Source organism: Enhydra lutris, unplaced genomic scaffold (assembly GCF_002288905.1).
Source record: "Enhydra lutris kenyoni isolate GAN:26980312 unplaced genomic scaffold, ASM228890v2 scaffoldscaffold13, whole genome shotgun sequence".
NCBI lineage: Eukaryota > Metazoa > Chordata > Mammalia > Carnivora > Mustelidae > Enhydra > Enhydra lutris.
The window spans coordinates 34507012-34529495 of record NW_019154097.1 but is presented as its reverse complement, the minus strand read 5'-3'; the positions used below and the strand labels follow the sequence as shown (position 1 = coordinate 34529495).

Sequence of the window (22484 nt, the reverse complement as noted above, 5' to 3'; positions counted from 1 at the left end):
CTGGCTGGCACCTTACCTGCCAAGAGATAGGTGTCCTCCCCAGGGCTGATGGGCTCCTCTCCTCGGAACCAGCAAATCCCCGGGGGTGGGACACCTGTGGCTTCACAGAGCAGCGTCAAGGGACTGTGCAAGGTAGCAGAGACGTTGGTCAGTGGGTCCAAGTCTCCGATGAGCTCTGGGGGCACTAGACACAGAAAAGAAACTGCATATGGGGGCTGTACGCTCCTTCCCTGCCCCCTAACAACTCTCCCCTACAAGGACCCCCACCCCCAGTCAGGGATGTCCCAGGAGCAGAGTTGACAAGATCAGAGTGGCTCCCACTCAAGGGAGTGACTGGTGGCCACAGGCTGGGCTTTGGCTTCAGGCAAACACCTTAGGCCTCAGTTTCCCCACCCCCTCCGAGGGATGCTAGGAGGATTCAACAAGCACTTAGCACAGTGCCTATGCTGACAACAGGACAGGAGCTAGAGCCAGGGGTCCACAGACACGCTCCTGAATCCACACAGCAGAGGTGAGTAACATTTCTGCACTTTCTAAAGGATCCATTCCAAAACGAAGCCACACTCTATCAGGCAGGGATAAGAGGGCGGGAGGCCAGGGGCCCCTGGGAGGTAGAGGGGGGAAGGAGCTGGCAGAAAGCATGATGATCCTTAAACCCAGCCCAAGCCATCTTATCTCTTAACACTTCTTGCTCCTACCCTGAAGCATACAGTAAGAGCTCAATCAAGGATTGGAATCAGGGGAGCCTGGGTGGCTCGGTGGATTAAAGCCTCTGCGTTCGGCTAAGGTCATGATCCCAGGGTCCTGGGATCGAGCCCCACATCAGGCTCTCTGCTCAGCGGGGAGCCTGCTTCCCTTCCTCTCTCTCTGCCTGCCTCTCTGCCTCCTTGTGATCTCTGTCTGTCAAAGGAATAAATAAAATCTTTAAAAAAAAAAAAAAAAGATTAGAATCAGAAGGCTGTTGCAGCTACCCTGAAAGTACCATATCACCTCTCCAGGCTTCCACAGAGTCTGTTCCCTCTGCCCTGCACACTGTTCCCCTCACCACTGCACCTGGTTAATTCCTACTCAGCTTTTACATTTCAGCTAAAAGGTCGCCTCCTACAGGAGGCTGCCCTGACTTCCCACGACAGTGTTGGGGCTCTTCCTTGTGTCTCATGGGCCCTGGATCCCCCCGCCCCCCATCACATGAGTCATGCAGAACAGAGACTGCTTATTTCTCCAGAGCCAGGAAGGGAGTAGGGGAACAGCAAGCAAGGAAGAGAAGGAGGGAGGAAATGAGGGCTATTTGGAGCCAGTCCTGATTCTGAGAGCAGTATTCAAGGCCTCCCCCAACAGCGGCCCCATCAGTGGCCTGACTCCCGGGAGAACAAGGGGCTGTGCCTGTCGGTTGGGCTGGCCTTGCCCTCTCCGTCAGCCCCACCCCCCGCCCCCTCCGGCTTGCAGCCGGTGCTCACCCAGCACGGAGAGCGTAAACCTCCTCTCGGCCCTTCCGGCCACGTTCTCGGCCACGCAGCTGTAGCGTCCGCTGTGGGCAGCCTGAGCCCGCTCCACGTGCAGCTTCTGACCGTGGTTCTGCAGCCGCAGGCCTGGCTCGGCCATCAGCGGCTGGCCGTCCCGTTCCCATGTCACCCTGGGCGGGGGCTTCCCGGTGGCGTGGCACTGAAGAGTGGCCTCCCCATCCTGGACCACAGAGACCTGCGTGTGGGGCTCCCGGGGGCCAGCGATCTGAGGGGGAACTGAGGAGAAAGCCCATGAGGGCGGGCTGCCACGGCCTCTGGGCACCAAGCCCTCCCCAAGATCCAGGCCCGCCCCTACGCAGGCCTCTGCGCCACCGGCCACTTGCTGGCTGTGTGATCTTCAGGTGGCCTCACTGCTCAGGGCACCCATGTCCCATCTCTATAAGGGGGTCAAAGCAGTGCCCCTGACCCCTCCCCGCACCCTGGGCATCAAGGGCCAGACAGCTGTTAGGAGGACAAGGTCACACAGCCCAGCCCTGACGAAGGGTGAGGGTGCTCCCTCCTCAGAAACCAGGGCCTTCCTGGAGCCTAAACAGTCACTGGGACCACTGGGGCAGGGCAGGACAGCACAGGTGGGAGGCTGAGCAGGGCCCTTTCCAGTTTTATTTTCTAGACCGATTTTTACAAGGCTGCGTATCTAATTTCATCCCTGCCAGACTAGAGAATGTAGGAGTTTCATATACATTTTACATTGCTTTGTTTCCAACAGTTTCAAGATCCATTTGGTTTCTCTGGGCCAATGGGGGCTGCTTGGGATCCTGTCGCCCCTCTCTCGTGCCTCTCACGAGCGGTAGCAAGCTGACCGGGAGGGGCCAGCCGGCGGAGAGGGCACGTGACATTGTCCTCATTGCCACAGTTCCTGCCTTTGCTGGCTCCCCCCCCACCCACCTTCTGGCCCCTTCCGCCCGGTTCAGGCCGTCCCTGCCCAGCTCACCATGAACCTCCAGCAGCTGGTCCTGGCTGCTCTTTCCCGCCACGTTGCTGCACTCACAGGTGTACGTGCCGTCCTGGGCTAGCTGGGCCTGTCCCAGGTACAGGAGCCGCCCCACAGCTGACACCTGCTCGAGGCTGTTCCCCTCCCCTGGCAGGGGCCGCCCTGGATGCCGTGAGAAAGAAGGCTCTGGTCCTTCTACCCGGAATGCTCGCCCTCCCCTCCCTGATCCTGGCCAACTCCTGCTCACGCCTTCAGGTGTCCGCTTCCACATTCCCCTCACCAGGAAGTCTTCCCGGAGTGACAGAGCTGTTCCCGGCACCCCCTCTGAGCTCTCACAACCCCCAGGCTTCTCCTCATCGCAGATCTGCCTGCAGATCAGTGTCCCATCTGAATTCCAGCCCAGCCTGGACCTCCAGGGGGGTAGACCCTGCCTCATCCTCCCTGGGATCCTTAGGGGCTCCTTGGGGCCTGACACGTAGTCGGGTTCAATGTAGGCGACGGAAGGATCCATCCGTCCAGCTGCAGTGAGCTGGGGAGGACAGCAAGCTGCTCCCCCTTACCTTTTCTCTGTCCATGTTCTCTCCCCTGCTGGCTTGCCTTGCTGCGCCCAGACGGATCCCTAGCCAGATCTCTCCTCCAGCTCCAGACGCCTCCCCCTGACTTCCCGCTCGACATCTCACAGGGTGTCTAACAGAGGCTTCCAAATTAACAAGCCCCAAACTCCAGGTCTACCCCCAGACCTGCCCCCTAGTCTCTCCCTCTCGGTGATGATGACACCCCTTCTCCTGACTCTCAGACCAAAACCTCTAGTTACCCTGACTCCTCCTCCTCGCTTCCTATCCAACCCGGCAGGAAATCTGTCGGCACTACCCTCAAAACACACTGACTCTGGAGCCCTCTCACCACCCCATGGCTACCCGCCTGCTCTAGGTGGTCAGGATCTCCCGCCTGGAACCCTGCACCAAGCCTCTCACGGGCCATCCTTGCTCTCAATGGTCTGTTCTCAGCATGGCCGGCAGGGTGAATTTGCTAGCGTATACACTGGATCGTGTCGCTTCTCCATCCAGAGCCTTTACAGCAGCTCCATCCCTCTCCAGGTAAAAGTCAAGATCATTGCAGTGGCCTCCCACGCAGCCCCATCACTCTGGTGACCATCTCTGGCTACCTGTCTCTTGCTGGCTTGGCTCTAGCCCCTTCCCTCTTTTCCTGTTCTTCAAACATGCTAGGCCTATTCCTGTCCCAGGACCTTTGTACCTGCTCATACCTCTGCCTGAAATGTTTTTCCCTACAATATTCTCATGCTCATCCTTCCCTCACCTTCTTCAGTTTTGCTTGGCGAAACACCCCCGGCCACCCAGCCTGAAACTGCAAACATCTCCCTCTTCTGCTTTTATTTTTCTCCACAGATCACACTTTCCATCAAAGTTATGCACTAACTCTCTGTTTATTATCTGACTACCCCAATCCACCACCATATTTCCAATGCTCAGAAGGGGCCCTGGCACAAAGAGGCTCTCAGTAATATCGGTTAAATGAATGAATCCCAAATATTTGTGGAGCTATTATCTGGTACTGATAATAGGTATATTCCAGGCTGACCTGGAATTCAGACAGTGCCCCACGGGACTCAGACTCCTGGGACAGCAGATACTGAAGGACTGAGAGGGCTACATGACAGGTTAACACACAGGGGCCGGGTCTAGGAGGCCCTGCCCTGGCCTGGGGTGGGGGCCAGGGAGGGCTTTCTGGAATGACCAATCCAACTCTCCCTGGCTGAGAAGCAGCTGGGGCCCCTGGCAGACGCAGGGACTGAGCAGACAGGGGCTGAAGGCAGCGTCTCTTCCCTAACCAGCATCCTTACCCCCCAGTGCCATAAGCCCCCCTATCTCCAGCTCAGATAGGCTGGGGGCTGGGGTACCAAGCGAGGGCAAAGGGACACCGAGGGCAGGGCTGGGCGAGGGAAGCAATCATACCGTCCTTCTTCCAGGTGATCTTGGGGAAGGGGATGCCCCGACATTCACAGGACAGCCTGGTGGGTTGCCCCTCGGTCACGGTCAGGGTGCGGGGCTCCCTTGAGGGGAACACAGGAGGCACTGAGGAAGAACGGGGAGAGACGTGGGTGAGTAGTGGGCTGGAAAGGGAGAGGGACTGACAATGGAGAAAGCCTGTGTCCTGGGACCACTGAGGCAGCATCCCCCCAGGGGGCAGGGGGAGGGAACCCAGACCAGCCCCCGAGACCCTCACCCCAGACGTTCAGGTTGTAGTGCTTCTCCGAGCGGCCCGCCTGGTTCAGTGCCTCACAGGTGTAGCGGCCTGCGTCCCCCAACTCTGCTCTGCTCACCTGGCAAGAGCAAGAAGGACCCATCAGCGGGGGCAGCACAGAGATGGGGTTCCCCTAGACAGACTGTGTGGCTTGGGCAGGTCACTTTACCGGACTGCATTCACCCCGCCCCTTCCTGGAACCGGGGGGCGATGATAGCACCTCTCCCATCTGCTGCACCATGACGCTTCCGGAAGCCACGGCTTGTGGTGGCCTGACGTGGGCCGGGCCCATGGAATGGGTTCCCCATAATGCCAGCCTCACCCCCATTTCATTCCCAGGCCCGGCCCTGCTAAGGACGATGGGCACACGCTGGGCCAGCCCCTCTCCTGCCTTTAATCAGCCCCTGGCCTCTTTGGAAAATCCAACAGGAGAGAGCAGAAGGGGAGGTGGGGAATGAAGAGGGGTGGGGGCAGGAGATCCTGTCCTCAGAGGCCAGATCCTGACGGAGGGGGTGTGAGGAAGCTAGCCTGGGGCTTCAGCAGGGGAGGAGGGCACACGTTCCAGGCGGAGGAAACCAAATCGAGGTGCTCAGAGTTAGGACTGATCGCGTCTCACAAGGTGGAGGTGGGTGATCACGTCCCCCCCGCCAGCTGACATGGACGAGCTCTGCTAGGGGCCGGCTTTCTTTTTAAAAGAATCCCAGCCACCCCAGGAGAAAGGTGGCAAGGTGCGTACGGGTGAGGGACCTGAGGCCCGTGTGGTCAGGACGTTGCCTAAGGTGGCACGGCCAGGAGGCAGCAGGGCTGAAATGTAACTCCAGGCTGACCCAGAGCCCCTGACCCTAACCCCCCCTTCCCTCGCTGGGCCAGGGGCCCGATGAAGAGCTCGAATGCCCAAAGGCCCGGAGGCCTCTGAATAAGGAACGAAAACAGGTGGCAAGAGAAAGACTCAGCTTTGTGGGGACTGTGGGAGGCCCTGCAGCGGCTTCTGACCCGGTCTGGAGGGTGTACCCCGGGCCCTGGGTCATACAGAGCTGAACTGCCCTTGTTGGGGCCCCCGCAGACCCGCCGGCACCCCAAGAGGCCACCCACCTCCAACAAGGCCTTGTCTGCGGAGAGGTGGATGCCAGGCCGCGGCTCCAGGGGGCGGCCATCCTTCCTCCAGCTCAGCACGGGAGGGGGAACGGCTTGGCTCTGGCACTCCAGGGTCACAGACTTGTTGGCCACGACGGACACGTTCAGCTCTTCCCCGAGGATGCTTGGGGGTGCTATGGCAGGGGGCGGGAGAGGAGGCTCAGACGGATGGGTGGGACCGGGGTCAACACCGTAGGGTGGGGAGTCCACGTTAGGAGGGGGTCTCCGCCCTGAGCTGCAGCCCCCTTATCCTCCCCTCCAGGCCCTTCCCAGTCCTGCTCCAAGAGGAGGCCCCCAGATCCAAACAGTCTGGTGGGTCGTAGCAAGGTCAATATCCCACGTGCGATTTTGTGCGTTAGCGACACGAGACGTAACCGCCGAGGGAAAGTAGGCAAAGGGGACCCAGGATCTCTCTGTATTAATTCTTACAACTGCATGTGAATTCACATGTGAATTTACAATTATCTCAACATTTTTTTTAGAGCTACAACATCTTTATTTATTTATTTATTTTAAGTTTTTTTGAAAAGCAGATCCCCGAGGCACCTTTTCCCCCAGTGCGAAAATAATCAGAGAGGTGTGGGAGTTAGGAAGGCCGGGTCTGGGGTCAGAGCTCCTGGGCTGGAGTCCTGTGTCTACCACTCAGGCACTGTGTGAGGCCCTGGAGATGTTACTCAGCCTCTCAGGGCCTCGATTCCCTCATCTGTAAAATGGGACTAAAGAAAGTACCCACCTCACAGGGGCTCTGTGAGATTAAACATAGTGAGAACTTCGGCACCCAATCCCTGTTAACTCTCACTCCAGCAAAGGGAAAGAGCTAGAATGGACGGCTTCCTCATTCCCTCACCCACGGCTCTATGTTTCCCAGAGTTCTCGAACACTCGACAAACACTCCACAAAATCCCGTAAGAGGGATTGTTAAAACAGCAGCGACTGTAACTGTGTGGTTTGTGAGGGCAGCGAATCCTATGAGGCCCTCTAAAGCAGGTGCTATCTTCACCCCATTTCACAGATGAGGAAAAGGAGGCTCTGGGGCACCTGGGCGGCTCACTTGGTTAGGCATCCGACTCTTGATCTCAGCTCAGGTCATGATCTCAGGGTTGTTTGTGGGACTGAGCCCTGCATCAGGCTCTGCACTCAACAGGGGGTCTGCTTGTCCCTCTCCTTCTGCTCCTCCCCCTGCTCGCTCTCACTCTCTATCTCTCAAATAAATAAATAAATAAAATCTTAAAAAAAAAAAAAAGAAAGAAAGAAAGAAAGAAAGGGAGGCTCAGAGAAGCAGAGTGAGTAGCCCACGCTCACAGAGCTAGGAAGTGACAGAGGCAGGATTTGAACCCCACTTCCGTGACACTCATGAGTTCTAAACACGCACCCGACTGCCTTTCCAGAACGGAGTTACCCCCTTTGACCTAGGACAGTGAGGACATCTGATTCCTGATGTGGCTCAGTGCTCTTCCTGCCACGTCTCAGGCCTTCCGCCTGCTCCCTGAACACGGACGGAGCTCCTGGCTGTGCGGCTGCCTGCCCGCCCGCCCACGATGGGGGAGCTCCCCTCCACCTGACCCCCAGTGAGGGCAGCCACAACCTCAGGCTGGTGCCTTCTACATCCAATGGCCCCTCGCTTTTCGGATGAGGCAGGGGTGCCCCCAGCCCCAGCTTCTTGAGCCACTGGCCTGGACCAGACAGCACCCGAGCCTGAGACTCACTGTGGACATAGAGCACAACGTCCCTGCGGTCCTCGCCCACTGCACTCACGGCCACGCAGGAGTAGCTTCCAGAGTCCAAGGCCCGGGCACCGGCCAGGGTGAGGACCCGGCCCCCGGGGAAGACCTGCGACCCCAGGAGGAAGCCAACGTGAGCTTGGGAACCTCAGGGGGCAGCACCAACACCAGCCCCAGTGGGGTCCAGACCCCAGAGCTCCCCCTGGTGCAGGGGAACCTAGAACTGTGCCCAGACCTTGGGTGCGCTGCTGGCCAGTAGGCAAATGACATCAGTGCCCCAGAAGAGTCCTCTAGAACAGTGCTACATCTAGTGAGACAGGGCTGAACCCCAAAGATAAAATATACACACAATAGACTTCAAGAGCCAGGACACAAAGAAAGATGTAAAATATCCTGATAATTTCTATATTCATCATATGATGAAGAGATTTTTGGATAGTTTGGGTTAACTAAAATACATCATTAAAGTTCGTTTCATTTCTTTTTACTTATTTGAATGTGGCTACTAGAAAATTTAAAATTACATATATGGACAGCTCGGGGCGCCTGGGTAGCTCAGCGGGTTGAGCATCCGACTCTTGGTTCCGGCTCAGGTCACGATCTTGGGGTCATGGGATCGAGCCCCGCATCGGGCTCTGTGCTCAGCCAGGAGTCTGCTTGAGACTTTCTCTCCCTCTGCCTCTCCTCCCCATGCATGCTGTCTCTCAAATAAACAAATAAATCTTTTTAAAAATTACATATAGAGCTCGTGTTGGGGGCGTGCATTGTGTTTCTGAAGACCATGAGGCTCTCGACTCTCCATTTGGCAGCTCTCCTTCCTCCCTCGGGGGAAACCGTCCTTGACGGCCCCTGCTTCTCCCTCACCTTGGAGCTCCCCAGGCCCTACCTCTGCTCCTAACTACCTAGTGAGGCATCAGGGAGGAGAGCAAGGGCTGTCCAGCCTGCTGACCTGGAGGCCTGAGGCCCCTGCAGGGGACACGGGGTTTCCATCCTTCAGCCACATCAGTGTGGGGCTGGGGGTTCCAGTGGCATCACAGGTCAGCCGGACTGGGGCATTGAGCAGTACGGGGCCCGGCAGGCTGGGCGGCAATGTGATCCGTGGAGGCACTGCGGGGTGGGGGTGACACAAGGCACAGGGTGAGCCCCTGGCTGGGGCACCCCATGGAACACACAGCCACAAACAAAAGTGCAGGGACTACCACTCCCAACATGGGTACATCACTCCATAGCTCTCAGGGTGCTCATCTCGTCCTTATAATACCACCATGAGGCTTCTACAGATGGGAAACCACCTTCTGCCCAAGGCTGACCGGCTAGAAAGTGACAGAAGTAGCACTTGAACTTGGGTCTTCTGGTCAACATGAGGTGATTATTATGGGGATGGCATGGGGTAACAAGGCTGAGGATCCCTGGGCAGAATTGATGGAAGGATGATTGATGGATGGATAGAGAGATAAGGGATAAATGGATGGATGGAAGGAAGGAGAGATGATAGGTGGATGGATGGAGGATGGATGGATGATGGATGGATGGAAGGACAGAGAGTGGGTGGATGGATGGATGGATGATGGATGGATGGATGGAGGATGGATGGATGATAGATGGCTAGGTAATGGATAGATGGATGGATGATGGATGGATGGAAGGACAGAGAGTGGATGGATGGATGGATGATGGATGGGTAGGTAATGGGTAGATGGATGGATGATGGATGGATGGATGGAAGGGCAGATGATGGGTGAATGGATGGATGGAAGGAAGGTTGAAAGGATGGATGAACAGACTGACAGACAAATGGACGGAAGGACAACTTTCAGGACAAGGACCCCTGCAGTCTCAGGGCAGCTCACCATTGACCCGTAGCCCATACTGCAGCTCTGTGCTTCCTGCCACGTTGGTTGCCACACAGCGGTAGCTCCCAGCATCAGAAACTCGTGCCCGCTCAATGTGGAGAGCTCTGCCATCAGCTGACACCGTCACTCCCTTCCGGGCAGAGACAGGCTGGCGGCCCTTGAACCAGGAGGTATCTGGGGGAGAGAAGAGAGGCGCAAGCGCTCCGACCAGCCCTTTAGACTGTGCCCGGATAACAAGCACCCACAGAAGGCTGCTGCGGGCCACACCGCGTGCCTTTATTTCAGGCACTGAGGCAAGCCGGAGTTCTCCAGGAAGGAGGCTGGGGTGGAACAGGCCAGGGCTGTCTGGGACAGGACACGAGCAAGGGGAAGTTCCATGGGATGGAGCCTGGGGCGGCCAGGAGCAGGGAGAGTCATAAGCCAGCCCGATGCCCTCACTCCTCTCCCTGTCAGGAAACCACGAGGGAGACCCTGAGAGGGAAACATGGTGCACTCCAAATCAGGCCCTTGTAGCCCTGGGCCGATGGAGCCTCAGCTTCCTTACGTCCTGCCAGCGCCCACCCTGTCTCACACCCAGCCCCGAGCTCCTGGTCTTTCCCCAGCTGCCGGTCTAGAGAAGAGCCCCAGACAGACAACAGCTCAGATAGCTGGCCCCAGGGCAGTCCTGTGCAGTTGCAAACTCTGAACAGAAGCCCCCGCACATTTGCCTCAGACACCAGTGCACGTGCTCTGGGCCCTGGCGGTGACCGGCATATCGACATGGAAGAGAGCAAAATTTGGGAAATAGGGGAAAAGCCTCCTGAGTGCTTGCTCTTCTGTCCACAGCCCAAGCAGAGCCTGGGGCACCAGCCAGCCTCACTGGATGGGGAGCTGGGCCCGGCTTGGGGATGGCTTTCAGCCCAGAGGAAGGGTCTTACCAGGAGGGGGCACGCCCGAAGCCAGACACTCCAAGGTTACTGAGGCATTTTCTAGCACTGCCTTGTTCAGCGGGCCCGGCTCAATGTTGGGGGGCACTAGGGGAGACAAGGAGAGCCCCATCTTTGGTGGATGTGGCCTCCGGGGAACTCCTCCCAGCCACCCCTGGTGTCCTTCCCTGGCCTTCCCAAAGGGTCTGGGCAATAAAAGCCCCAGACGGCTCATCCCCTGAGGGAGGAACCCTGCCCCTGAACCCTCACAAGAACAAAGACATTGGGCTGCGATCTTTATGGCAGGACACAATGGGGACAGCCCCAGCGCCCAGCGCCGTGGGGACCCCCAATAGCAGCCGGCGTGATGGAAATGGACACTTCTGGGGATTTGCCCACGTGGGGAGGACATCAATGAACCCAAGAATGAGTAACACAAGCAAAGGTTAAGTCTGAAGGCAGACAAGGACATGCTGTTTTTTTAAATCCCTTTCCCCGCCCCCAACCCCCCAGGGCAGCCCCAGGGGCCCTCGCAGGATCACCCACCACCCAGCACCCTTGTCCTCACCCAACACCTTGAGAGCCACATCCCTTTTGCTCTCTCCGGCCAGGCTAGTGGCGACACAAGTATAGAAGCCTTCATCGTTCAGGTCCACCTTCTCGATCTGCCGGCGGGGGAGGGATGGGAGAGTGTGGTGTGGGGACATGGAGCCCCAGACTGGAGGGTGGTCCGAGGGATGCTGGGACGTGGGGCACAGCCAGGTTGCTGCAGACCCCAGCGGTGGGAGAAAGAAGCCGAGGGGACAGTTCGGCTCTGGGGGTGGAGTTCTAGACTCTGCATTCAGATTCCGGGGGTACTTCCCTTCTCCCCCATATCCCTCTGATACTGAAGCCATCTAGGACCCCCTCTCCTCCTGAGGCCCACCACCCAGCGCTCATCCTGCCCCCAGGCTACCAGGGCCCCCCTCAGGGTCACCAGGACCTCTAAAAAGTGACCCCTCCTCCTGTGTTCTTGCCCCACCAGCCCTGAGGTCCTTGAACATACCTGCAGTTTCCCCCCCGAGGCTGCCAGGGCCACCCCATCCTTCCACCAGCGGAGACTTGGGGTGGGTACCCCAGTCCCCACACACTGGAGGGTCACAGGCTGCAGGAAAGGGACTGTGATATTGTCGCCCCCAACGATGGCCACCAGTGGGAGCTCTGGGCAGGGGGAGAGGCAGGGAGAGCCCAGGTTAGGGTCAGGACGGGTGCAGTGAGCACCCAGCCTTCCCCTCACTGCCTGGGGAGTAGCGAACATCCTTACAGGGCCAGCCTCTGGCCTCTGTCCACTCAACTCAACAGACGCCTGGCTTAGGGGGAGAGCACCAGACCAGGAGTCAGCAGAGCAGGTCTTCCCCTTTAAAATTCTCCTACCCATCCACCCACCCATCCACGTGTGCCTTGAGCCTCTATTCTGCACCAGGGACTACAGTGCCGCCTTCCCAGAGCTCCCAGAGCTGGGCAGGGGACATGGACAACACAACAGGCCATTTTATAACACAGCGGGTGGCACGTTAGGCAGGGCGGATCAGAACCACAGTGGGATCCGGGAGAGCTTCCTGGAGGAAGGGGTGTTTAAAGACAGACCTGAAAAAGACGGGGGGAGCTAGGCCAGCAAAGTGGAAGAGGGAGACTATTCCAGGCGGAGGACAGAGTATCTGTAGGCTTGGAGGTGAGAAAGCTGATGTATTTAAAGAATTGACTGAAGTTCAACGGGGCCAGTGGGAAGAGAGTGAGCGGAGAGAGGGCGGGCTGGGGAGGGGAGTGAGGGCCTGTGGACAGGACACATGACACCCAGGGAGGCGGCCGAGGCCCGCCTCTTACATCTGTGTCTCTTTGGGAAGCTGGAAAGTCGCACACAGAAACGCCGTCTAGAGAAGACCAGCCTGGGCCCCTCCCTCACCCACCCGGCCGCCAAGGGCACGGATGCTCTTGGCCGTCGGGCCCTGCCCGCCCCCGGCATCTCAGGCGGTCCCCGTGCCCCCTCACCGTGCACCGACAGCTCCACTTCAGCCCCAGCGGTGCCCGCCTCATTGGTGGCCTGGCAGGCGAAGAGGCCCGCGTGGCCCAGTTCCACGTGGCTGATGCGCAGCGTGGCCCCCCGTGAGGTCACCTGCACCCCAGCCAGCTCCTCGGCCGGGCGGCCGTTCTGCAGCCACCTGAGGGGGGTGGGGGAGGGGAATGTGTCGCTCAGCCTGGGGCCAGGGAGGGCAGGGTGGGCAGGATCTCCCGGGCTCTGGGGCCTCCCTCATACTCCCGGGCAGGAGGGTGCCTCCCATCCCCACCGACCCCGCAGCGTGCTGCCTCTGCCTGTCCACACCCGAGCCCTGGTCTCCACCGCCCCATACGCACTGCAGAGTAGGCACGGGGGAGCCTGAGGCCTGGCAGAAAAGTTCCAGGGGCTGTCCCACGAGGGCGGTCACCTGGCCTGAGCCTCCAGCCACCAGGAGCTGTGGGGGCACTGGAGGGCAGGGCCCAGCATTGAGAGTTTGGGGCTGGGCAAACCCAGGTCCCCAGCGCTTTCCAAGCAAGACCCAGACCTCACCCTTCAAGTCCCCCCGGAGGCCTTCTGGGACCACGGGGTGAGTGGCCCTTCTGGTCTCCCCACAGGCGTAGCCTGTTCATTAAATGTCTGACTCCCCACCAGACCAAGGCCTCAGGAGTCTCGTCTGCCTTGTTCTCTGCTTTGTCTCCAATACCACATGGGTCTGGCCCAGAGGCAATGCCTGAGAGACGTAGGTTAAATGGAAGCAAACAGGCAAAGGCCCATCTCACCCGGGAACCAGAGCCCACACAGCCCAGCTCTGGGCCTCAGGGAGTCCAATGTCTGGCCCGTTGACCAAGAGCATCTGGAAGCAGAGTAGGGTCCCGTCCCAAGCGACCTGGCTCGGGATCCCCAGGCAGGAACAGGAAGCCTGATCCTGGGGCTCAACCCCGCCCCCTGGGAGCTCTGTGGGACCTCCAGCCCAGGTCTGTGTGTTCGTCTGTCCCCTAGCAATACGGGGACACTGGGCCTTCACCACCCCGCATCCCCCAGGGGCGGCAGGCCCCCACACTGTGGTCACCTGCACCCCAGCCAGCTCCTCGGCTACAGTGGGTGTAGAAGAGCGGTCCACAGCCTGGGTGACTCAGGGGGGACAGTCCCCAGCGTACCTTGTACTTCCACGGAATACTGCAGCACGGCCTCCCCAGCGGGGCTGCTGGCCACGCAGCTGTAGGAGCCTCCGGACGCCTCCCCCAGGCTCTCCAGGCTCAGCACGCTGCCTCCCGCCTCCAGCCACGTCTCGTTGCTCTCTGCCACGGGCAGCCCCTCATGGTGCCAGGAAAGGGTGGGGGGTGGGTGGCCTCTGGCCACACACTCCAGTGCCAAGGGCCTCCCAGCCACGGCCTTCACCACACGAGGCTCCCCTCCAGCACCCTCGATGGTGGGTGGGACTGGGGAAGAAGCAGGGGACTGCTCAGGGACCAGAGGGGAACACCTGTCTGCTCTCCGCCCAGCAGGCCAGCTTAAGCCCCTTGCTGACTGACCTCCCATGGACCACCTGCTCCCCGGCCCCTGGCTGGAAGCATTCTCTCCCTCCCTTTGCCCTGGGCCACATCCCTCCCCCAACACGGCTTGCCTCTTCTCTCCAACCCTGCCACCCTTGCGAGCTCGCTGAGAGCAGAACAAGAGCACGTCTCTGAATGCCTCCGTGGCTGCACACAGTCTGTCTCTATTTCCGTGGAACTCAAAACAATGGGCACCCCAGGGCCCGAGACTAGCACTGCTGCTCCTTCAGGTCCCTTCCTTCGTCTGAGGAAGTGGATGCCGGGGGCAGGCCAAGTCCAGAGGGTCTTTTGGGGCTCAGCCCTCAATGGCCAAGGGGGTAGCCGGAGGGGGACTTCTCTCTTCCCCCCAGAGGGGCCTCCTGTTGCAGAGACCACAGAGCCCTCACCAGGGGCCATGGGGACACGACTGCCTGGGATGAGCCTCTCCGTCTTGTCTAGTCACAAGCCCCTTCAAAAATTGTAGGAAAATGCATTTCCAGGAGGTCCTCCGATCCCCAAGTGACAGTCCCCGAGATGGCAGCTGGGTGGATCCTCAGCAGCTGCTGGTGAACCCCATGCAGCCCAATTTCCCTTCAGGATCCCCGTGGCCCCGGCCCCCAAGCCTCCACACCTTCAGGGGCCAGAGCCCCGGAGCTGGGTCCTCTCCAGGGGCCGGGATGATCATACTGGCCTGCATTCTGGGTCTCAGACCCCATGCCTGCCCACTTACACTCAGTTCCCTCCACCCCCACTCAGAGCCCAGCCCTCCCCAGGTGGGTCTACACCCAGGTCAACAACACAAGATACACAATCAGACACCCTGTCCGCACAACGCGAACCAGGTCACATCACCTTCTAGCAAGTGACCCTCAGCCAGCCTCTCCCCCCCCCCCCCCAACCCCCTGTACTCCTGGGTAAGTGCAAGACAGGAGACAAGAGCCCGAGCTCTGAACCCTGATGAAATGAGCTGATGCTGTGAAAAGCCCCAGGGGCCCCAGCTCACAGTGAGTGATTAACAAAGAGTGGTTAATTATTCATTGAAGAGCAGTGAAAAGCGGTACCCCCAGAGGGAAACATGAATTCTCTGCTTGGCTCTGCCTAGGCCCCCCAGACAGGCCCTTCCACCTCTGGCCTCAGCATCCTGCCCATCGGGTGAGGGAAGCTAGATAAGCCCAGATAGCCATTCTCCCTGGTAACTCCTTAGTCTCAGTATCCTGGGCCTCTGGCCACGCCCCCTCTGCAACTGTTGAAGACAGGCCCACCATAGCCTAGAGTCCCCCACCCCCACCCCAGCAGACTGCTCCCCGCTGCAGCCCCCACCACTCACCGTAAACCTCCAGCCTGGTACTCTTCTCTGTGACCCCCACAGGGTTGCTGGCCTGGCAGGTGTAGGTGCCAGCATCTACACCCCGGGCCCTCCCCAGCTGCAGCTGCCGGCCACCCCTGGTGTAGACAGCCTCAGCGCTGAGCGGGAGGGAGGCCCCATCCTTGAACCAGCTGATGTTGGGAGCAGGCACCCCTCGGGCCTCACACAAGAACCGTACTGGGTGGCCCTCCATGACGACCACCTCGCTTGTCTCATTGGAGCCCCAGATGGTGGGAGGTGCTGAGAATGACAATGGGGGGGTGCTGGTCACAGAGAGCCTCCCCAAGGCGGCTGGAGTCCCAGCCCCAGAGTGGTGATCCCACGCCCGTGGGCCACAAACCCTACACACGTCACCAGCTTCTACCACAGGGTGTGGAATGCTTGGGGCACGGGGACAGTAGAGGGTCTGGGGACAGATGGGAACAGACCTCTCGGGACATGCTGATGTGGGACCCAGTCATCACAAGAGGTGTGGAGATGTTGGAGGAGCCCCAGGTCTGGCCTCTAGACCCGCTCTGCTTCTAACTCCCTGTGTGACCGGGCACAGGTCACTTCCCCTCTCTGCGTGTACTCAGTCTCCCCATCCATAAAATGACCGAAATCAGGGGTTCACCACTGGTGACACCCTCAGTGATGGGGGGGGACACGCGGGCACGGCACAAACTAGCACTGGATCTTAGGAAGGAACAGCTCTGCCCTTCCCAAACTCCTTCCATCCTGATCACAACAAAGGGAAAGGCGAGGTTTGGCAGAGGTGTACATAATCTTCTAGTACTTTCTAGCTCAGTGTTCTCTGGCTGCACTTGTTTTCAAGCCCCGGGCCCTCCCCTTTCCCAGGATCCAGGCGGGTGATTCTGGCCTCTACTCCTGCCAGGCGGAGAACCAGGCTGGCACTGCCCAGAGGCCCTGTCTTCCCACTTGGAGTGGAGACGTCAAATATCCTTGAAATAAGTGTGTTTCCATGTAAGACAAGGGACTCGATTTAAAGAAATGATCATCCCAAGCAGGGTCGGGAATAGGAAAGCTGCAAAGCTGGGGATGGGGACAATGGGATTCAGGAGCCCTGGGCCAGATTCTCTGTCCCTCCCCACAGCCTTATTGGACTGGGGAGCTCCTCCCCCAGGGCCCCCGTCTCTGCCCCGTCCTGCCACCGTGCAGCGGGCAGCTGTGACGGGGGTGCCGGGCTCACCCTGCATTCTGAGCCGGAAGTCCTTGGCCTGCTGGCCGGCAGGGCTGAAGGCCACACACTGGTACCGTCCCTCATCCCCCAGGTGACTGCTGGTGATTCTGAGAACCTGGCCATCCTCCTGGAGCTGGACGTGAGGGTCTCCTGGGAGGACAGGCCTGGAAGGGCGGTCACCAGAAAACCACCGGTTAGGGCTAGGCTGCACAGAGGGGAGCCTGCCTCTGGTGAAAAATGAGTCTGAAAGGTTCACAGTTGCTGGAAAGAGTGCCCGTCTGCAGAGGAGTGCCTACAGGGGAATGTTATTCAGTGAGTATAGGCCCAGGACGACTCGCTGAGAGCTCAGATGATGGTTGGCATTGTTTAACAATCGCTATTTTTTTTTCAAACATTTTTTGTTGTTGTTTTCTTAAGATTTTATTTATTTATTTGACAGAGAGAGAGCACAAGTAGGCAGAGAGGCAGGCAGAGAGAGAGGGAGAAGCAGGCTCCCCGCTGAGCAGGGAGCCCAACGCAGGGCTCGATCCCAGGACCCCGGGATCATGACCTGAGCTGAAGGCAGACACTTAACCCACTGAGCCACCCAGGTGCCCCAAGCAGGTACATTGTTTTTTAGACATGATACTGTTGCACGTTCGGCAGACTGCAGGAGAATGTCACGTGACTTTCATGCACACTAGGAAATTAAAAAATTCATTCGATTTGCTCTATCATGATATCTGTTCTCTTGCAGTGTCCTGGAGCTGAAGCCGCGGCATCTCCGAGATGTGCCTGTACCCCTCCCTGCTCCAGCACAGACGAACCCTGAGAATTGCGTGCTAAGTTAGGGACGCTGGGCACAGAAGGACATGTACTCCATGACTGCAGGGAATTAATCTGAAATACAGGCCCATCTACGGAGATAGCAAGAAGAGTAGTGGTTGCCAGGGGCTGATGGGTTTGGAGTCCCCTCTTGGGGTGACGAAACGTTCTGGTACTAGAGAAAGGGGACTGATGGTGTGCCCGCTGTGCGTGCACTAAATACTACGGAAGTGTGCCCTTCAGAATGGTTGATTTTATATTTTGCAAATTTTACCTAAAAAAAAAAGTTAAAAACAAAAAGCAACACTGGCTAAGTAATAAGAAAATCCTGCGGGGTGGGGGAAAGAGGAATGTCCCCTGGGTGATGGCAGGGGGGGGCAGGAGGTGTCCCATGCTGCCCTCTGCTGCCTGGGTCCTGGGTGGCACGTGTGATGCCCGTCAGTCTTCCTCACTCGAGTTTGCCCTCCCCAAGGCCCCCCTCCACCCAGCCCCTGCCTGGGCACCACCCCCATGCCATGCACCAGGAAGACCACTCACTGCCCGTCCTTGGTCCATTCCACCTGGGGTGCGGGGACCCCCGAGGTCCGGCACTGCAGCTCCACCTCTGCACCCGCCAGGCCCAGCACCTCCTGGGCAGCCCCAGCTCCAAGCACGGAAGGAGGGACTGGGTGTCAAGGGGTAGAGGGAAGAAAACTCCTTAAATCCTGCACAGGCAAAGGCCCTGTGGTAGGCCTTCGTCTGTGTGGGTCCCCAGCTCGGTGCACCCTTCCCTCCCCTTCCGTCCCTCACTCAAAGCTCCCTGGCTGGATCGGGACCCTGCTCTGTACTTTCTCGCAGCCTGTATGGCTTTTTGGTAGCACATAACACAACACTAATGACAGGGTTAATCATGTGACTGTCTAGTGTCTGTACTGAGAGCTCTGTGAGGACAGAGGACAGGGACGGGATCTGTCGTGGGTCCCTCTGTGTCCCTGACACTCAGCAGGCAAAGTCCCCCTCCTCCCCAGCCTCCATAAAAGGGTAGGGGCTCAGTCACTCACTGAGCACGAGGAGATCGAAGTCCCTCTGGGCAGTTCCTGCCTGGTTCTCCGCCCAACAGGAGTAGAGGCCGGAATCACCCTCCTGAATCCTGGGAAAGTGGAGGGCCCGGGACTTGTCCAGGAGATGGTGACTGCCTGTCTTGGGGATCTGGGCAGGAGAGGCCAGAGGGAGCTGGTGAGAAGGGTCTGGCCATTCCCTGACATCAGCAGTAAGAACCTGAGGCCCAGGGAGCTGGTCGGTGACTTGGAACCTGGGGTTTCTGATAACAGTGCCATGCCCCCTCCACCATGCAGCCCCCCAGGCTTCCTTGTGGGAACGCAGGCCTCCACTGTCCAGCGCATTCCCCAAAACCCCTGTCACATCCCCTTGCCACACCTGGCACATGCAAAAACCCATTCAGAAGGACCATACCCTATCCAAATCCCACCCACAGCCTGCCTCCCCCCACCAACCTCCCAAGGACACCCACCGGCTGCCCATCCTTGAACCACGTGATCTCAGGGGCTGGAAAGCCATTCGCGTCACACTCCAAAGTCAAGGACTGCCCGGCCATGCCTGACACATTGGCCCTCCGCCCGTCCTCCCGGATGCTAGGGGGCACTTGGGAGCAAAGAGAAGCAGAGAAGCTGTCCCCTCCCTGGAGGGTCAGGGCTACCCAGATCCCATCTGGGCCACTCTTCCTGGCCTGGACGGGCAGACTGCCCTTCCCCAGATTCTGGGGTCTCACCCCAGTTTCTGATCTGGCCACCAGGATCGACGTGGACCTGGGAATGCCGCAGAGCCCACCCTGGGACCCACACACCCCAGTTGTTCCCAGACACTGTGCCACTTTCTCTGATATTCAGCTTTGCAAGGTGCTGGAGCCCCCAGACCCATCTGGTTCTACTTCTAACCTGTTGCTGCGGTCACCTGGGAGGGACCCCGGAGTCGTAATCTCTGAAGGTGGGGCCTGGGTCTATCTTTGTAACAAACCTCCCAGGCAAGTCATCACAGAGCAAGCCAGGGTGGCTCACAGCCTGCCCCACCGTGAGCTCTCGGGCCCTGGGGAGCTGGCGCCGCCCTACCTGGGCATCCTGGGGCACCACTGGAAAGTATATACAAGCCATCCCCTGCTCTGGGGTCCCTGCTTACCGTAGACCACCAGCTTGGCTCTCCTGGACGTGGAGCCTGCCTCATTGGTGGCCTGGCACTCATAGTCTCCGCTGTCAGTGGGAGAAACTGAGGCCAGAAACAGGGAGCCTTCATCCAGCACCTCCAGGTCCGGCCGGCCATGCAGGGGCTCCAAGGATGGGCCCTTCCGCCACGTGACCTGTGGCTTGGGTGTCCCTGGCAGGGCACATGGAGTCATCAGCATGAGTGCTCTGTCCTCCTTCCCCTCTGTACCCACATTCCCCCGCCCCCTCCCTTGTGCAAACATCACTGACCCTCCAGCGGTGATTCCAAGTGCCTCCTCGCCCCTAGCCTGGCAGGAGTGCCCACAAGTCCACCGCCTCCCACCCCGTGCTGCAGGTCCACTGGTATCCCAGGGCCCTGAGGGCCACAGGCAAGGGGCCAGAGCCCTCTTCCCGGCTCCCTTCTCAAAGAGGTCCCATCATCTGGAATCATACTCCCGGCCCCGTGAGCTGGCCCAACTACTTTCTGCCAATCAGCCCCAACTTTCTACTGTGCACATGATGCTTTTACTTAGATTTCTTTTGCCTACCGCCTGTCTCCCAACAAAGGCCAGGATCTTCACTCTGATTCCCTGACCCCAGCCCGCAAGCCCAGGGCCTGGCCCACAGCAGGCTCGAACTGAATGAGCAAGCCCACTGTACTCAGCATCGGTCCGGTCTGTGCTGGAAAGGGGAGGCTCTGGCGCGGCTGGGCTGCTCGTCCCTCCACAGGCATGGGCTTGGCACTACTGGCCACCTCCCAGCTCCACTGTGAGCGCCACAACCGCCCCGGACTCCCTTCTTGGACACAACTCACTGCCCAAGGTCCATCTCTGCCACCAGGCAGAGATGGCCTGGCACACGAAGGACTGGGAACACACGGCTGCCCCCCTGGGGCCGGGCACACAGTGGGGTCCTCAGATTGGTGTTGGGGGATGACCCAGCCTCCTGAGGGCCACACACGCCCAGGAGACAGCGGTGTCCGGTGGTCACAGCAGAGCTGGGCTCACACACGCCCCCGCCCTGTGGACCTACTGGACGACGTCAGGACAAAGCGCTCTGAGCGCTGGGCCCTCCCCTGCCCTCCTTCCTTCACTGGAGCCACATAGGAGGGGGACACTCCCCAAACGCCAAGGACAGCACCCTCACACCTCCGTCACCCCCCTCCCTCTTGGCCAACGCTGGTCATCGGGACCCACAGTGTGGGCGAAGCCATATGGGCTAATGCCACGCCCCACCCCAGACACAAGCCCCCTGAATCATTCCTCCACTCTCAGCCACGGGGAAGAAGTGGTGCACCACCCCATTTGGGCCGGTTTCTGATCTAGGGTGGCCAGCAGGACGTGGCACACCCCGGGCATCCCAGATGTCGCCTCTTTCTGGAGGGTCCCCAGGTCCTCCACCCCCACCCTGGCCACTGTGCCTCCCGTTCTGGAACTCTGCCCACCGCCAGGAGGGGAGGGGGCCTGTCACCCGCTCTGTGCCCACCCGTGAGCCTGCTGGAACCTCCTGCCGCAGGGGCCTTGCTCCCCACAGCGGGCACACACGTGTGAGCACACTCACCGCACATGCACACCATGCCACGCCACCCACGCCACACACACGCTACAGCCCCCAGGCCACACATGCCACAACATATGCTCACACATACGTATACACACACACACACACACACCAACACCATGCCACACTCTACCACACACTCTACCACATACACACCACACACATATACACCACACATCACATGCACAAACACACACACCCCGCCACACACACTCCACAACGCACAATGCTCCCCCCAGCTCCTCAGCTTTTCTGGAGTGGCCGGTCCCACCCCCATCCTCCCGCCATGCCAGGTACCAGGACTTCAGAGCTGCTCTCCTGGAGGGACACTGAGTTTTGAACCCTGGAACTTGTTTTTAAATGCAAAACATCTAACCCCTCAATGAGCTCTAACCACAGAGCTGCCCCGTAGCTCTGCCCAGGGAAGATTCCAGGGGACTCCGAACTGTCGGTGACAATCACTCACCTCACCTCCCCACTCCTGTTTCACGGGGGCCAAGAGAGGAGCAGTGGTATGGCCCACATCCCCAGCCAAGCAGCGGCCGGGCTCCTGGCCTTCCCGTCCCGCCTCCAAGGAGCGGGCGGGTGCTGTCACCCACCATGGGTACCAGGGCTTCTGCATTCCAAGCACTGGGCGCGGCACCTTCTCCTTAGCCCTCTGAGCCCAAGGCCGAACGGCTGGTGAATGCCAGCGCCCAACCCTGCCCACCAGGCAGCGACCAGCTTGAAAGGGAGAAGGCCAAGGGCACCTGGGGGGCAGGTGCTGTTTATCAGAGGGGGCTTGGGTTATGCTGATTCAGCTGAAGTCGGGCCCAGAGGACAGGCCACTGACTGACCAGAGAGGATGAGGGGCACGAGGGGCAGAAGGGCCACTGTCTGGGTCCTCCACCACCACCCCCTCCGGCCCCCACCTCCCAGGACTGCGGAACGGCGGCTTGCTGTTCCCAGAGACAGGCACAAGGTGGCGCCCTGGCTGAGAGTGGGCTGTCTGGCCACCAGGTGGGCGGGTCTCAGAGAGGAGTCCCGGAGGTTCCGGAGCTGCTCCCACCCAGCCCTGCCTCCTACCTGCCCCTTCCAGGGACTTCCCTGGGCTCCTGGCACCAGAAGTGATGCAGGGACTAGAACCAGATCTCCTGACTCCTTCTAGACTTCTTGTAAGCAGCCTCGGACCCAGATCCCCATCCAACACATCCCCCTGAGCCTCTACAGTGTGCCAGGCACGGTGCAGGGAACCAAAACTCCTGCCGTTCCCCTGACCCCTCCCAGCTGTCCTGTGTGGGGGTCTGGAATGGCCCACTGTACAGATGAGAAAATAGAGGCTCCGTCAAAAGGTACGAACTGCCCCATGGTATCTGGCGGGGTTCAGCATGGGATGGCTGACCACAGAGGTGGCTATCTTGGCCCCACAACTGTGCTGCTGCTCCCAAGGGGGCCCCCAAAGGGCTAGTCTGCCCCGAGCCACGTGAATCCATCCTCTGCAGGG

The 22484-nt window shown here is 59.3% G+C and overlaps 1 protein-coding gene across 1 annotated transcript in view; it reads right to left on the bottom strand.

Annotated features, from left to right (window-relative positions):
• The window catches only part of LOC111146187 (hemicentin 2), a 145678-nt gene that overhangs the window by 55102 nt on the left and 68092 nt on the right, over positions 1 to 22484 (bottom strand). The window contains exons 26-46 of the mRNA XM_022501624.1: positions 19419 to 19613; positions 18757 to 18887; positions 18287 to 18434; positions 17784 to 17910; positions 16452 to 16606; positions 15224 to 15502; positions 13522 to 13803; positions 12721 to 12829; positions 12358 to 12527; positions 11375 to 11529; positions 10898 to 10994; positions 10342 to 10437; positions 9422 to 9598; positions 8521 to 8678; positions 7557 to 7680; positions 5809 to 5984; positions 4699 to 4795; positions 4428 to 4547; positions 2455 to 2616; positions 1458 to 1739; positions 17 to 184 (exon numbers count right to left, since the gene is read on the bottom strand). Of these exons, the coding sequence (XP_022357332.1) occupies positions 17 to 184; positions 1458 to 1739; positions 2455 to 2616; positions 4428 to 4547; positions 4699 to 4795; positions 5809 to 5984; positions 7557 to 7680; positions 8521 to 8678; positions 9422 to 9598; positions 10342 to 10437; positions 10898 to 10994; positions 11375 to 11529; positions 12358 to 12527; positions 12721 to 12829; positions 13522 to 13803; positions 15224 to 15502; positions 16452 to 16606; positions 17784 to 17910; positions 18287 to 18434; positions 18757 to 18887; positions 19419 to 19613 (3408 nt within the window). The remainder of the gene's footprint in view (positions 1 to 16; positions 185 to 1457; positions 1740 to 2454; positions 2617 to 4427; positions 4548 to 4698; positions 4796 to 5808; positions 5985 to 7556; positions 7681 to 8520; positions 8679 to 9421; positions 9599 to 10341; positions 10438 to 10897; positions 10995 to 11374; positions 11530 to 12357; positions 12528 to 12720; positions 12830 to 13521; positions 13804 to 15223; positions 15503 to 16451; positions 16607 to 17783; positions 17911 to 18286; positions 18435 to 18756; positions 18888 to 19418; positions 19614 to 22484) is intronic.